Genomic DNA, 17,134 nt, shown 5'->3' with positions numbered 1-17,134 from the left:
AGCAACCGGGAGAACACAAAAGCCCAAAAAAGATGACAATGGTTGCATGGGAGCGAATCGTGGAGAGAGCATGGGAATAGATGGAACAAAACGGTGGTTTAAATCGAATCTTTTTTTGCCGAAAAGGAGAACGAAAAGAAACAAGGTCGCGACACGAGCTCGTGAAGAGGACGGCGGGCTCGCGTCCCGCGTGGGCTCGACTAGGCACGTGGAAATAGTGCTGTACTACCACTACCTCCGTTTTTAAATATAAGTCTTCTTAGATATTTTAATGCATACTACATACAAAGTAAAATGAGTAAATCTACGCTCTAAAATATGTCTATATACATCTGTATATTGCTCATAGTGGAATCTTTAAAAAAATTTACATTTAGAAACGGAGGGAGTACTTCAGTTGCAGGTGAGGTACTATAGCGGTTTGAGCCCGTCGCCGTCGGAGACGCCCGCCCCGGACCGTTGCTGCCCCACGCCCCGCCGCCACCCACCGCCGCGCTATAAAGCCGGAGTCCGTCCCCTGCGACGAAGCAACCCAGCATCGGCGAGGCGACCAACCCCCACCAACTCCCGCCAGCCCCCACCTACCCCCGCCGCCTCTGCTGTTCGCGCGCGATGCAGGCCCTCCTCGCCCCGCCTGCGCTCAGGGCCTCCCCCTCCCGCTCCCCCGCCGCCCGCTCCCCTCCGCCGTCGCGGGGCCTCGTCGCGCTCGCCGCCGCCGCCGCCCGCGCCCGCCCCCTCCGCTGCGGCCCCAGGGTACCGCGGCCTGCTCTGCTCTCCTGCTTCTCTGTTCTTCTTTTTTTTTAATCTGTCGGCTCGATCTGCTGTCTCTCGAAGTAGTACTAACAGGATTCGATCTTCTCTTCTCAGGACACCGTGGAGGCGCTGGAGCGGGACGAGATGCTCAACGCGGTGGAGCTGGGGCAGTGGGAGAGCGGCAAGTCCGTCAACGACATCGCGGCCTGCCAGGGGATCCGCATCCGCCGCCACTGCCGCCCCGCCGCCTCCATGGCGGAGGTCGAGGCCGAGATGGGCGCCCCCCGCAACATCCTCGAGAAGATCATCTGGGACAAGGAGATCGAAGTGGCCCAGGTATGGTACAGTGCATACATTTGTGTCACCACTTAAGGTTGCTCTGCGGTTTAGGAAAGTTCTTATTGCTTGCCTGTCATAGTACTTATATTTCGATTTGGTCTTGCTTAACTACAATGATGATCATTTCATAATTTAAAATATGTATATCCACTGTCAGATTTCAGAGCAACACTTGGTCGAAATCCATAGACATGTATTTTGTCTCGAACACAACATGAATTTCGCTTATTTTGTGATGAACCCATAACTGAAACCACTGACAGTGTTCCGCTTATAACATGCACATGTATGTGCAATCTGGATTTTATACATCCTGTGGGTTACTGATTGGAGGCTCCTTTCGATCATCCACTTTAATACTAGGAAAACCAATTAAGTTACATGATAGTGCTATTACTTATAATGGCAACAGGGTGTTCTGCAATCTGTGTAACATATGCCTGTGTATGTTTCTACTAATGTTAGGGGGTATGGTGTCATATATATGATGGATGCTATTGATCTTTACAGGGGCTTGCCAGGAATCCTCTGGAGGAGGTGATTGAGTCTGCAGGGAAGGCTCCTCCTACAAGAGACTTCTATGGTGCGTTGGCAGCAGCCCACAAGCGTAATGGGGTGCCAGCGTTGATCGCGGAGGTCAAGAAGGCATCACCAAGTAAGGGTGTACTCAGGGAGAACTTTGATCCTGTGAGTTCTGGTTTCATTCATAGTTGCCATCAGCTCTAGTGATTTCAAAGATTATTAGTGAAATAACTAATGCTAAAAAATGTTGTAGGTTCAAATTGCTCAAGCTTATGAAAAGCATGGAGCTGCGTGCTTGAGCATCTTGACTGATGAGAAGTACTTCCAGGTTCGTTGTTTAGAATTGTATCTGTTTCTGAGGATGGTAGATGTTGTATTTACTGGGCAAGCTAAATGTATTTAATTCTACAGGGAAGTTTTGAGAATCTTCAGAAGGTGCGCAAAGCAGGAGTGAAGGTAATGACAAATAGATATATATGTTCGTTAAATGTGAAGAGGATTTTTCTGGGTCAGCATTTGTTCTCAACATACAGTTACATTTGTTGTAAATGCAGTGCCCCCTTCTGTGCAAAGAGTTCGTCGTTGATAAATGGCAGATCTATTATGCCCGTGCGATGGGTGCTGATGCAGTTCTGTTAATTGCCGCCGTGCTAACTGATCTCGACATAAAATACTTTCTTCGGATATGCAAGGAGTTGGGATTGACAGCTCTTATTGAGGTTTGACATATCTTCCAGTTTCTCAAATAAGAGTAATTATTATGAAATTGTACTTGAAGGTACACCTTGCATGTGATTTGATCTTTATAGTTTCATAAAACTAAGCTTTTGTTTTTATTTCAGGTTCATGATGAAAGAGAGATGGAGCGTGTCCTCGCGATAAATGGTGTTCAGCTTATTGGCATCAACAACCGTAGTCTTGGTATAAGCTTCTTCTGGTGCTCACTTTGTCTAGTAATTGAGTAACATATGCTAGAAACTTTGACACATCACATTTGCATTTCTCCGAGCCAAGAATTTTCCCTTATCTGGTGAATGGATCGTTTTTCTTATTATATAAAAAAAATATTTATGATGCAGAGACATTTATAGTGGATACTTCGAACACGAAGACATTGCTGGAGAAACATGGCGATGCCATCAGGGAGAAAGGAATATTGGTACTGTCCCATGCTAATGCGTGGCTTCTTTTCTAGTCTATATGCATGCATGTGTTTTGACTGAAGAAAAACATTAGTTAGTGCCTTAATATTTGTGCTCTAATTGGAAGGCATGGCTGAATTGTTACAGACATACAGTAATTAACTGGCATACGGCATGAAAGTTCTTAAAAGACGTACTTTTCAGTCTGTTGAACCCATAAACTTGAAGTCACTTGGATTAATATCTTAACATATTTGAAAAACAAAATTTAGAGTAAAAGTAAACCAGGAACAAACTATTTTACACACATGGAACTCTACACAATTTTTTTTTACATGTTGAAGTTTGGTATTATCTGAAGTTCTATCATTGTTGCGAGATGCTGAATGTTGCATGCACGTCAAAGTCAGACATATATCCACTTCATTTTTTGACTTTGATCGCAAATTCCATGAACTGGCAAGGGCCATTTAATTTCATTATCTCAAATGCTTGTCCTTAGCTTTTTTGCTGATCTTTTTTCCCTACTTTTATGTTTTCAGGTTGTTGGCGAATCAGGGCTGTTCAACCCAGATGATGTTGCTTATGTACAGAATGCTGGAGTTTCTGCTGTAAGTTATCCGTTTGCTTTTGGATAGATGAAAATTTTCCTGCGTGATAAAAAAAATTTGTGCACATAGATCGAATCACTCATCAATAGTCAAATATCAGTTAGCTTTTGTTCCCTATCTGACTCTGCTGTTTGCATATATGTCTGCCACTTTTTCCAAGCCTATGCTTTTCCCCTTCAATGAGCACCAGTTTTTTCTTTGGCCTATAAAATGGAAACTACTCCCTCCGTGAAGAAATATAAGAGCGTTTAGATCACTCAAATAGCTGTAATATTTCTTGGGATATAAATGATACATTTACCGAAAGGACGTCTTTCTTTGCCTGTCTAGTTGCTTTGATTGTTTGAACGGCTTAAATTGTGATTGATTTACATAAACGTTCCTGTTGATGATGTAGGTTTTGGTAGGCGAATCCTTGGTGAAGCAAGCAGACCCTGGGCGTGCCATCGCGGGGCTCTTCGGGAAAGAACTGGTGCACTGAAACAACTAGCTCAGACTTGTTTGTGGTAGACTAGTAGTAGTAGCTGCCAGACCACCGCATGATGAACAATAATGGTCTCTTTTTCTTTTGGATGAGCAACAAGATTTGATCTTTTTTATGTGGGAATAAACATATTCTTTATTTATGGGGAACAAATGTATGATCTACCAGTTGCGTGCATATATTGTTGACAAAACATGCAACCTTGTAATCAACTCAGCCAAACATGATCGAAGTGTGTCCAAATTAATCCAATGACGACTACAATTCTCAGTCACAAGTACATAAATCTTTTTGATTTCTGGTTTGGTTGGGGTGCGTCAGTCCAAGGCTATAGTGCAAGACCATGGCGACGCTTGGGGGGCCCAGCAGCTAGCTGCTGTGGTGGGCCCTCCCCCATATAAAAAATTAAATTAATATCATAGGGTGAATCCAAAGATCCACGTATCAGATATTAAATTAACAAGAACAGATACTACACTTGATCTTAGCCAAGAGGCCGAGAAAGGTATGCTTTGGATGTTGCCCCTGCCCCTGGTCTTATTGATCTGTGAACCGCCTCTGCCCGTGTGCGAGAGCGATGCGGGACTATTCCACCCACGAGTCGAAGGCTGCGTCCGTTCGACCAAACCAGAGGGACGCGCGAGCCTGGGCCGAGAAGCCTAGTAACGTGGAGGTACCGGTCCACAGGCGTGGATGGGCCTTTTATTCCAGCAATCAATCTGAAGTAAACTAATACGTACCATAAGTTTGGCGTTTCCTATTTGACGCTCGCGAGCGTCCAGATGCTGCGCTTCCGCTGAAGCGCTCGACAGAGCACCGCAAAACGGGCCGGCCCAATTCCAGCGTCAAAGCAGGCAAACTGGTTTTGGGAACCTTCTAGAAGGATCCCTCAACCGATTTTTTTCTTTTTTTCCTATTCGCCGGCTTTCTGGTTTTCTCTGTTTTCCTTTTTCTTTTTTGTTGTGTTTTTTTTTCTGTTTCTGCTTCTATTTTTTTTTTCCTTTTTTTCCTTTCCTTTCCTTTATCCTTTTTCGTTTTTATTTTATCCTTTGTTTTCGAAAATGTTTTCATTTTGTTCATGATTTCAAAAATTGTTCACAGTTTCAAATTTGGTTCACTTTTTAAAAATTTGTTCACAATTCAAAAAATTGTTCATCGTATATCACAAAATTATTCAGCATGTATTTACATTTTGTTTAGCGTATATCACAAAAATGTTCAATGTGTAGTTCAAATTGTTCAGCGTATATTACACAAAATGTTCAATGTATATTTAAAAGTTGTTCAGCGTATATCACAAAAAAGTTCAATGTGTTTTAAATATTGTTCGGTGTTTATCACAAAAATGTTCAATGTGTAGTTAAAAGTTGTTCAGCGTATATTACAAAAAGTTCAGTATATAACTAAAATTTGTTTATCCTACATAAAAGAATTGATAAATGTTTGGATTCATAATTGTATTGATGTTTTCACAATTTTCACTTTTTTAAAAATACGTTTTAAAATTTTGTTCTAGTTTTGAATTTGTTTTCAAAAAAACATTATTCATTTTTTAAGGAAGATTAAAAATCAATCTACCGGTGCACATAGCACTTAGCGCCGTTATTAAAGACATGCCCAGTCCCTTGATGCAGTGGTTGGCTACGCTGTAATCCAGAGTGAGGTCGAGAGCTCGACTCCTAGGAATGGGCCGGTCCGCTTGCGAGAAACCTTCAGCGAAACCTCCTCTGTTTGACGCTAACGAGCGTCGAAGAGGAGCTCTCCATAAGTTTATGCAACGTTCTATACAAGATTGCTTCAAAGGTTGTGGCGAACAGGCTTAAGCAAATACTTCCTGAAATTATCTCTGAGGAACAGTCCGCTTTTGTCCCGGGCAGGTTAATAACAGATAACATCATTTGTGCTTATGAGTGCTTGCATTTTATGAAGAGGTCCAGAGCAAAAGCTAACAGTACATGTGCTCTAAAGCTCGATATGATGAAAGCATATGACCGTCTGGAGTGGCCATATATGAGGGCTATAATGTCCAAGTTGGGTTTTGCACAACCATGGGTTGACACAGTGATGAACATGGTATCTTCAGTGTTTTTCTCCGTTCTTTTCAATGGAGAGAAATTAGAACAGTTCAAGCCGTCGAGAGGTATTCGACAGGGAGACCCTATTTCCCCTTACTTGTTTCTGATTGCAACGAAGGGCCTTTCGTGCCTTTTAAAATCCAGTTCTCAGTCATCGGTGCTAGAACGAATTAAGGTGGCGCCAACAGCCCCGACTGTAAACCACCTTCTGTTTGCAGATGATAGCCTGCTATTTTTCAAAGCAACTGTAGAGGGGGGCGAATGCGGTGTCAAACCTATTGGATGCTTATTGTGCTGCTTCTGGCCAAAGAGTTAATAATGACAAGTCCACTGTTTTCTTCAGTAAAGGTTGCCCTCAGACCACCCGTGATAGTGTGAAAGCTGCTGTTCAAGTTCATAGGGAATCTTTAAGCGAAAAATATCTGGGAATGCCTACTGACGTGGGTCACTCGAAGAACGGTACATTCAAGTACCTTCGAGACCGGGTGTGGGAGAAGGTCAAGGGATGGATGGAAAAATTACTATCCTCAGGCAATCCCGGTTTACTCTATGGCGTGCTTTAGGCTGCCGAGAGGTTTGTGTGACAACATCACATCCATCATAAGACAGTTCTGGTGGGGCAGCAAGCAGGGCAAGCGGAAACCAGCGTGGGTGTCATGGGATATCATGACGAGGCCAAAGTATTTGGGAGGTTTGGGTTTCCGCGACCTTGAGATCTTTAACCTAGCATTATTGGCTAGGCAAGCATGGAGAAAGCTGCATATTTCCCTGAAACAGGCTTGTTGGAGGCTGAGTTGGGAGCGCACTCACAGATTTGGCGGGCTATCATTGATGGGAGGGACATAATGAAGCAAGGAATCATTAGAAGAATTGGGACAGGAGAGAACACACTGATCTGGGAACACAACTGGATCCCGAGGCAAGATTCCCAAGGCCAATTACATCTATTGTTCCCACCCCCCCCCCCCCACCCGAGTGCATGAACTCATAGACTCGACAACGTCCACTTGGAAAGCGGAGTTGGTCCGTTCTGTATTCATTCCTATAGATGCCGAGGCCATATTAAAGATTCCTCTGTGCACGAGGAGAGTGGAAGATTTCTGGGCTTGGAGCAGAGAAAAGAGAGGTAATTTTACTGTCAGATCAGCATACCGTATGATACAGAACACCAAGCTTAACCGCGAGAACTGGTTATTCGGCACCGAGGGTACCTCTTGCACCGAGGAAGCTAGCAGTTGGTCATCTCTCTGGCAGACACAAGTTCCGAACAAGATTCGAGTGTTTTTGTGGCGATTGGCGAGGGAGTCTATACCCACATATGATATCCTACACCACCGCAACATGGCAACCTCTCCAGCTTGCCAGATGTGCGGGGCGACGGACTCCTGGAAGCATGCGTTGCTTGAATGCGCCATGTCGAGGACCGTCTGGTCTTTGGCACATGATCTTCTTGTTGAGCAGATGAGCACATGTGACAATGCAAGCGCGAAAGCATGGTGATGTCTACTACACAACCTTCTTCTTGTCACTAGTAGAAAAAGGGTCATCTGTCCTGGTTGGTAAGGGCCTTTTGTCCCGGTTGTTGAACCGGAACTAAAGGGTCGTTACTAATGCCCTAGCCCTTTAGTCCCGGTTCTTACACGAACCGGGACAGATGGGCCTCCACGTGGCCGCTACGGCCAGCCCAGGCAGGAGGGCCTTTGGTCCCGGTTGGTGACACCAACCGGGACCAAAAGGCATCCACGCGTCAGCATTTCAGTGGCTGGGTTTTTGTTTTTTTGAAAGGGGGGAGGGTTTAGGGGGTAATTTAGAGTGTGTAAGCTAGCTAACAGAGAGAACTGTCCTCTCTTATTTCCGTGCTTGATTTACCAACGCTACTGCTATGCCTAAACATGGCTTAGATTAAAGTGAAGGCAACATGTGGTGCATGTCAAAAGTAATATTAATCCTAACTTGATCAAGTTTGGATTAGTACTACTTTCGACATGCACCACATGCTTGTTGCCTTCACTTCATTCCAATCCATGTTCATTTCACCCACTAATATATAATAACTCTTCATGCCCGCATCATGCATCATGATAATAACAAGTCCTACTAATCATCATCATACAACTTCTACTCGTTATTAATAACAAGTCATACGGTCATCATCCTCATAGTCATCGAACCAACCCTGCTTAATTGTTCTTAGCACATGATCATCAGTATTAGGTAGGACCTAAATACCCTCTTTAAGGTAAAATAGCATAAAACAATATAGACCCCAACTCTCCATTATGGAGAATGGAGATCATCCTGTCTCCAATTTTTGCGCTTCGCTTCCTTTTGCTTCCAAGAACCTCCTTGCGACTGTCCATACATTTTTTCCATTCTTTGATTTTCATGTCTCCACTTCTTTTAGAAATCCGGTATGGATAGTTGAGATTCGTAGGATGACCTGGTTGTATGTTCAAAACATCAAGGCTACCATTCTGATACATCAAATGAGGCACACAATCCTCTGGGATTATCTGTTGAAAAACATAGTAATAACTTCATAGTTAGCAATGATGTACTAGTTTTAGAAGTATGCAAAAGATGCACGGATGTCGTAATAGTAAGAAATCTTACCAGCGTATCTCCATAGTAGTTACCATAGTTCAACACGTGCACTAGTGGCACGTATTGACCATAATGTGGAGGAGTTTTACAATAGATATTGTAATTCTCAAGATCAGTACAAAATCCGACCAGATGAGTTTTCTCCTTATAAGTTAACTCAGAGCCATCGGTGTAGTAGGTTCTGTCTACCATGTTCCGCACATTGTTTGAACAATCAAAATAAGCTATCAATGAAAATAAGCTGTCAACTATTTTGAAATGAACAATATAAATGAGCTAATAACTATGTTTGAGAAACTCACATAGCGATAGAATTGGAGGCGTATCAACAAGGATCCAAATGTCCATATTGTCTTGCTCGATGTCAGGATCACCAAGATCCATGGTGACAAGCATACCCTCGTCAAAACCATACATCTTGCAAAATGCTTCTCAATTTTTGCAACCAAAATGGGTTACGCTCTCAGAATTATACAGATTTACTTCAAAAGCTATATCATGATGGGTCTTTAGATGAATTTTCTTTGTTTCCATACTTTCATGGTCTTCAAAACCCATCCTCTCCAAGACGTAGCGTCTTGCATGGCATGGGATAAGCTAGTCGAATTGTAAAAGATGAAAAGTACACGTTGAAATAGTTGAAGTCATGCTTAATTACGAAAAAATAACACTTGTCGTTGTTGCGTACCGTTTCAACATCGAAGGTCTCCTCCAGCTTAATACTGAAGCGCCGATCTTCGTCCAGGTGAGGCCTATCGCACAGACCTCGGTCGTCGTGGCACCAGTCGCACTCCCCCGGGAGACTTTCGTCGTCTGAGTACGACATTTCCTATGTTCATAATTCAAATATTAAACGTCTACAATTAAATATATGTACTAAAATACCTCAGTTAGATCATTATTATTCATCACAGGTTGACTATCGGTTTGTCGAGTCTTTTCTTGAAAACTCTCAGCTCACGTGGTGTATACATTCGACCGTTGGTGATGGTCGCTCCTCCTTTCATCCCCGAGTGCATTACACCAAAATGTCTAGCACACGGGAATTAAGGAGAAGCGACCCCCACGACAACAGTCGGGATTCTTCGTCCTCTCATATATATATATGGTGGAACTCTCCCTCACTGATTTCTCTACAACATTTGCGACCGTCGGTGATGGTAGCTCCTTCCTTTCGTTCCCGAGTGCATTACACCAAATTGTCTAGCACACGGGAACGAAGGAGAAGCTACCCCCACAACAACAGTCGGGATTCTTTGTCCTCTCATATATGGTGGAGACTCAATAGACTTAAAGTCAACCCGAAATATCGTTTAATTATCTTTCTAAAACCGGTTCGTGGCTGGTCTCACCTCGAGGTCGGAGGGGGTCGGTGATGAGGACGACGGCGGGGATGATGGAGGGGGGCTCCTAGATTTCTGCGAAAACAAAAACCCTATAAGCTATCAACTAATCATATGCATACGCCTTGCATAGTGCTCTTCAATTTTAGCATTCAAAGTAGGAGTAGTTCTCCAATTTGAGCATTCAATAAGCAAAATCAAATCACAAAATAAAGTAGTATTCAAATTAGGATGCATTCAATTATAAGCAAAACTACATCATCTTCATGCGTCCGTACATCGTCGAATATTATCACTAATACACCTCGAATACTATCAGACATATAGCATCCCTAGTACAGCTAGAACCGTAGCGCCCGACGGGTATCGGCACGGGCGGTGGATACCCAAAGAGAAGGAACCATCACAGGATCATAGCTCCAGTGAGATCCCTGAAGAACCTGCCAGGTATTGTCGAACCTGCACTCCAACGCAACCATGTAGCAACGGACGTGCTCGTCCTCCTCGCTGACATGGTGACGTACCACCTCTGCGGTGTCCGGAAGCCTCGGCACCATCACTGGCCCACGCGACCGCCACCAAACAAGGATCGGGTCAGTGACGGGCTGGCTCCTCACCAACCTATGCCCCCCGGAAGGTAGCACCTCCCAAAACCAGCCCGGCGGAGCCCAGTCCCGGACATGGCCCCTCTGATCAAGCCGGCCTCCTTCGCCGAGTCGATGACGAGGATGCGGGATTGGCATCGTCGACGTCGATGCGGGAATAATTGCTTTAACTAAAAAAATAAACTAGTTCTATTAATTTTCTTGCTAATAATAAACTACTTCTATAGTAAAATAAACTAGTTTTATTAAATCAACTAGTTCAACTACTAAGCACTTACTATAAATAGAATAAAGTAGTACTTACTAAAAATAAACTAGTTTAACTAGTTCTATTATTTTTCTAACTAATTCTATTAAACACTTTCTCTTCTTATTCTATGAACAAAATTACAACAGAAAAAAATCATAAAAATTCTATGAACAAGATAAAAATTCTATGAACAAAATTACAACAGAAAAAAATTATAAAAATTCTATGAAAAAATTGACATATTCTTTGCATATATATGAACACACAAACATTTGCATATTCAACAATAATATCACAAAAAATCTATGAACAGAAAAAAAATTCTAACTTTTGCATATTCATTTATGAACAAATTACAACAACTTAATTAACTACACATCTAAACTACACATCTAAATTAACTACACATCTAAATTAGGAAAATTCATATGAGCTCACTAAGGGGGCGGCGATCGACAAGGAGACAGGGCACGGGGGCGACGGTGAGGGGCGCGGCCACGGGCGACGAGGAGGCAGGGGGCGGAGGTGAGGGGCGCGACGACGGGCGGCGAGGAGGCAGGGGGCGCGGGGCGGCGACGGCGTCTGGGCGGCGCGGGACGGCGTCGGAGGCAGGGGCGACGACGGCGACGGCGAGGCGCAGAGGGCAGCCTGGCGGCGTCGTCGGGGCGGGGAAGACGAACTGAATGAAAATTTTCATAAGTGCTAGTTATATAGACGAAGCATTGGTCCCGGTTCGTGACAGCAACCGGGACGAATGCGACCTTTAGTCCCGGTTGGTGCCACCAACCGGGACCAAAGGCCTTGGTCCCGGTTGGTGTCACCCACCGGGACTAAAGGGGGGGCATTGGTACCGGTTAGTGCCACGAACCGGTACCAATGCACACCTTTAGTCTCGGTTGGTGCCACCAACCGGGACCAAAGGCCTTGTGCTGTTGCGCCCGCGTCGAAAGTTTAGTCCCACCTCGCTAGTTGAGAGGGGCGCGCAGTGGTTTATAAGCCCCACTCCCGCACCCCTCTCGACCTCCTCTCCATTGCAGGCTTACGGGCCTAATTGTCACTGCTATGCCTGATGGGCTTACTGGGCCTTCTGCGGGCCTGAATCCTGGGCCATCGATGGGTTTCTAGTCGTATTCACGCCGTGGTGGCCCAGTAGGTGGCATATTTTTTTATTTTTTGCCTGTTTTTTGTTTTCTTTTTTGCTTTATTTATTTTGTTTTGTTTCTACTTACCACAAAAAACTTATTTATTTTATTTTATTTTGTTTCTAATTACTTATTTATTTTACTTTATGATAATTCTTTTTGCTATTAAAGTTTCTAACAAAAAAAGTTCTTTATGAAAATTCTTTTTGCTTTTAATGATTTTGAACAGAAAATACTTCGATAATTTTAGTTGCATCAATTTTATATAATTTTAGTTTCAATAATACTAAAGGTTTCTTATAATGTTTTGAACAGAAAATACTTTGTTAATTTTAGTTTCATAAATTTTATTAAAGTTTATTTTATTTTGTTTCTACTTATATATTTTAATAAATTTTGTATTATTTTGTTTCTAATTACTTATTTATTTTATTTGTTATTTTTCATGCACCATTTTTTATGCATTTACTGATTATTTTGAGCTATAAGACCCTAAAATTGAAAAGCATTTCAAATGAACTCTGAAAAGGTTGAAAGTTGGCATGGTATCATCATTTCATCCACATAGCATGTGCAAGAAAGTTGAGAGGGTCCCGGCAAAAACTGGATGCACTTCGTGTACAAAACGGACAATCTCTTTTAAAGTATCAGGATTTCATACGGAAACTCGTCTGTTACAAAGGGATTTCATTTTTTAAAACTTATTTGAACTCCTGACTTTTTGTGTGTTCAAAATGCACCATTCAAAGCCACATCATCATTTTTCATTCCTTTCTGACTTCATTTGTTATTTTTCATGCATTTACTAATTATTTTGAGCTATAAGACCCTAAAATTGAAAAGCATTTCAAATAAACCTGAAATTGAAAAACCCTACAAATGAACTCTGAAAAGGTTGAAAGTTGGCATGGTATCATCATTTCACCCACATAGCATGTGCTAAAAAGTTGAGAGGGTCCCGGCAAAAGCTGGATGCACTTCGTGAACAAAATGGACAATCTCTTTCGAAGTATCAGGGTTTCGGAGGAAAACTCATCTGTTACAAAGGGATTTCATTTTCTTGAACTTATTTGAACTCCAGACTTTTTGTGTGTTCAAAATGCACCATTCAAAGCCACATCATCAATTTTCAACCCTTTCTGACTTCATTTGTTATTTTTCATGCAGTGACGGATTGTTTTGAGCTAAATGACCCTGAAATTGAAAAGCCCTACAAATGAGCTCTGAAAAGGTTGAAAGTTGCCATGGTATCATCATTTCACCCACATAGCATGTGCTAAAAAAGTTGAGAGGGTTACGGCAAAAGCTGGATGCACTTCGTGAACAAAATGGACAATCTCTTTCGAAGTATCAGGGTTTCGGACGAAAACTCATCTGTTACAAAGGGATTTCATTTTCTTGAACTTATTTGAACTCCAGACTTTTTGTGTGTTCAAAATGAACCATTCAAAGCAGAGACTGATTTTGAATGGTGCATATTCAACACACAAAAAGTCTGTAAAGATCGCCAACCCCAACATAAAAAAATGAGCATAGATGCGCCTATAGAGAGAATTCAACCTAAATTCATAATAAATTTCTATGAATTTCAAAGAAATTTACTCTGAATTTAGGTCAAATTCCCTGTATAAGGGCATCTATTTTCACTTTGAGAGGAGCTCAACAAGGCAGAGAGGGACGGGCTTATAAACGGTGTGAGCGCCCTTCGGTTGGCGAGGTGGGACTGAACTCTGACCGCAACGAGGACCAACCCTTTAGTCCCGGTTTGTGGCACAAACCGGGACTAATGGTCATGGGCCAGGGGCGAGGCGCATTGGTCTCGGTTCGTGCGTGGAACCGGGACCAAAAGGTCCAGACGAACCGGGACCAATGGCCCACGTGGCCCGGCCGGTCCCCTGGGCTCATGAACCGGGACAGTTGCCTCCTTTGGTCCCGGTTCATGAGCGAACCAGGATTAATGGTATTACGAGGGCCGAACCAATGCCCTGTTTTCTACTAGTGTGTAGACGTTGTTGGGCCTCCGCGTGTAGAGGTTTGTAGGACAGTAGCAAATTTTCCTCAAGTGGATGACCTAAGGTTTATCAATCCGTGGGAGGCGTAGGATGAAGATGGTCTCTCTCAAACAACTCTGCAACCAAATAACAAAGAGTCTCTTGTGTCCCCAACACACCCAATACAATGGTAAATTGTATAGGTGCACTAGTTCGGTGAAGAGATGGTGATACAAGTGCAATATGGATGGTAGATATAGGTTTTTGTAATCTAAAATTATAAAAACAGTAAAGTAACTAATGATAAAAGTGAGCGTAAACGGTATTGCAATGCTAGGAAACAAGGCCTAGGGTTCATACTTTCACTAGTGCAAGTTCTCTCAACAATAATAACATAATGGGATCATATAACTAGCCCTCAACATGCAACAAAGAGTCACTCCAAAGTCACTAATAGCGGAGAACAAACGAAGAGATTATGGTAGGGTACGAAACCACCTCAAAGTTATTCTTTCCGATCAATCCATTGGGCTATTCCTATAAGTGTCACAAACAGCCCTAGAGTTCGTCGTAAAATAACACCTTAAGACACACATCAACTAAAACCCTAATGTCACCTAGATACTCCAATGTCACCTCAAGTATCCGTGGGTATGATTATACGATATGCATCACACAATCTCAGATTCATCTATTCAACCAACACATAGAACCTCAAAAAGTGCCCCAAAGTTTCTACCGGAGAGTCAAGATAAAAACGTGTGCCAACCCCTATGCATAGGTTCATGGGCGGAACCCGCAAGTTGATCACCAAAACATACATCAAGTGAATCACGTGATATCCCATTGTCACCACAGATACGCACGGCAAGACATACATCAAGTGTTCTCAAATCATTAAAGACTCAATCCGATAAGATAACTTCAAAGGGAAAACTCAATCCATTACAAGAGAGTAGAGGGGGAGAAACATCATAAGATCCAACTATAATAGCAAAGCTCGCGATACATCAAGATCGTATCACCACAAGAATACGAGAGAGAGAGAGAGAGAGAGAGAGAGATCAAACACATAGCTACTAGTACATACCCTCAACCCCGAGGGTGAACTACTCCCTCCTCGTCATGGAGAGCGCCGGGATGATGAAGATGGCCACCGGTGAGGGTTTCCCCCTCCGGCAGGGTGCCGGAACAGGGTCCCGATTGGTTTTTGGTGGCTACAGAGGCTTGCGGCGGCGGAACTCCCGATTTATTCTGTTCCCCGAAGGTTTTAGGGTATATGGATATATATAGGCGGAAGAAATACGTCAGGGGGGCCACGAGGGGCCCACGAGGGTGGAGGGCGCGCCCAGGGGGGGTGGGCGCGCCCCCTGCCTCGTGCCTTCCTCGTTGCTTTCTTGACGTGGACTCCAAGTCTCCCGGGTTGCTTTCTTTCCAAAAATAACTTCTCCAGAAGGTTTCATTCCGTTTCGACTCCGTTTGATATTCCTTTTCTTTGAAACACTGAAACAAGGGAAAAAACAGGAACTAGCACTGGGCTCTGGGTTAATGGTTAGTCCCAAAAATAATATAAAAATGCATAGTAAAGCCCATAAAACATCCAAGATGGATAATATAATAGCATGAATACTTCATAAATTATAGATACGTTGGAGACGTATCACATGGCTGTTTTCTCTGAAAAGCACATTATCACATGCAGATTTTACTAGACTTGGAGTCACGTTGTGGGCAATCTGGAGTTCTCGGAGGAAATTGATCCACGAAGGGGTGCACCAAACGCCATACGCAACAAACGCCTTTGTTACAGCTTTTATTAGCGACCTCCAGGCTCTACCGAAACCACAGGGGCAACCCGGGGTGGTGCGGCCACGCCCAGACAGGTGGATACCACCACAAGACGGAACATGCAAGATTAACGTTGATGCTGCAATTATGAGGACCAGGCCGGTTGGTGCGGTAGCAGTGGTGTGCAGGGACAGGCACGGGTTTTTCTTGGGTGCGTCCACGAAAATTATGGTGTATCTGTATATATTTGTGTCTATGTGCATGTGTTCATGTATTTGTTAGTGTCATTAAATATCATGGTAGAGAGCTCTAAAGTGTAATACCTAAGTAATATCTCAATAATGATTGCTAGTCTAATATTAGTTAGCATATTTATAGAATCTTCTAGAGTACAAATTGAACCATTTAGAGCATCTCCAACAGACGCGCGGTAGCGCGGCACGCTAAAAAGTTTTCCAGCGCCGAAATAGTGTTTTTGCATGCAGGAGGTTTATCAAAACGCACAAAAACACGGCGCCTAACCCGGCGGCCCCACATGCAGCAGCCCGTGCGCACAAACCGGAGCCCCAAATTTGGAGCCCCGCAGCCCGCGTGCGCTAAAGTTACAACTTCGTTTTTGTGCGCGCTCTATTTTACAGCTTCTGCTGGAGCACTATTTTTGTCTCTCGCGCGCCAAATAGGCTTTTCTTCCAGCGCGTGGCTTATTAAGCGCGTCTGTTGGAGATGCTCTTACAAGTGTCAAGCTAGGTTCACAATAATTTGATAAGACTTGAATGCTCTCTCGTATTGTAATAACATGGATTACCAACGACTATAAAATGTCATTGATTCAACTTTGCATACATACAATTTTTTTATTTGTCATTCCCGCTGGTTGGTTTCATTTAGTGGATGCTAGAGCTCCTATGAGTTTCTTAAACAAAAGGTTTTGTATTAATTTAAATATAGAAATCTATTTAGTACAGATTTTAGTATAGCTTGCAGGACGTCTATCAGAGAGGGACTAGGAGGCTGACTGAATCACTTTTACCTATCTAATTGGATTGTTTCTACTTGCAAAAGAGCCCGTGCATTGCAATGGGAGGAAAAAAACCCACATGTCCCTAACACAATAACCATGACTCAAGACTCCAATAGGTCCACGTTCTTTATTTTAACATGGCATCCTATCAGTCTTGCTGTTTATCCTTCTTCCCGCTCTCGCCGACGGACATGCATGGTTATAGATGGTTTCTTTCGTCTCCAATTTGTTTTTGTTGAGGTGTTCATTTTCAATTTGAATCTGCACCAATACAAAAGAAAGACGGATCGTGCACTACCGATTAATGGTGCATTCTAAAAAACATTTTAAAAATTAATAACATGTGAAACGACATCATATTCATATTCTACATATTTTTCAATCAGTTTTCAAATATAACATGTTAAAATTGAAGTTAGTATTTAAAATATATGAATATTTTTGAAAGCATTTGAATCTGTCCC

General features: G+C 42.9%; 1 protein-coding gene and 1 non-coding gene across 2 annotated transcripts; one reads left to right on the top strand and one right to left on the bottom strand.

Moving 5' to 3' along the window:
* The first annotated feature begins 377 nt into the window (after positions 1 to 377).
* On the top strand, positions 378 to 4,015 carry LOC109784320 (indole-3-glycerol phosphate synthase, chloroplastic). Its single transcript, XM_020342915.4, has 10 exons — positions 378 to 753; positions 868 to 1,089; positions 1,603 to 1,779; positions 1,868 to 1,942; positions 2,026 to 2,070; positions 2,169 to 2,333; positions 2,457 to 2,535; positions 2,694 to 2,773; positions 3,299 to 3,367; positions 3,765 to 4,015. The coding sequence occupies exons 1-10, from the start codon at positions 613 to 615 to the stop codon at positions 3,846 to 3,848; spliced, it is 1,137 nt and encodes a 378-aa protein (XP_020198504.1). The 5' UTR covers positions 378 to 612; the 3' UTR covers positions 3,849 to 4,015.
* Positions 4,016 to 4,158: 143 nt separating this feature from the next.
* LOC120970030 (U2 spliceosomal RNA) lies at positions 4,159 to 4,360 on the bottom strand. Its single transcript, XR_005764801.1, has one exon. It is a non-coding gene; the product is annotated as a U2 spliceosomal RNA (small nuclear RNA).
* Positions 4,361 to 17,134: the final 12,774 nt, after the last annotated feature.

The sequence above is a fragment of the Aegilops tauschii genome, chromosome 7 (assembly GCF_002575655.3).
Source record: "Aegilops tauschii subsp. strangulata cultivar AL8/78 chromosome 7, Aet v6.0, whole genome shotgun sequence".
In the NCBI taxonomy this organism is placed as follows: domain Eukaryota; kingdom Viridiplantae; phylum Streptophyta; class Magnoliopsida; order Poales; family Poaceae; genus Aegilops; species Aegilops tauschii.
The sequence above is the reverse complement of the archived record's forward strand: the minus strand, read 5'-3'. Positions and strand labels throughout refer to the sequence as shown.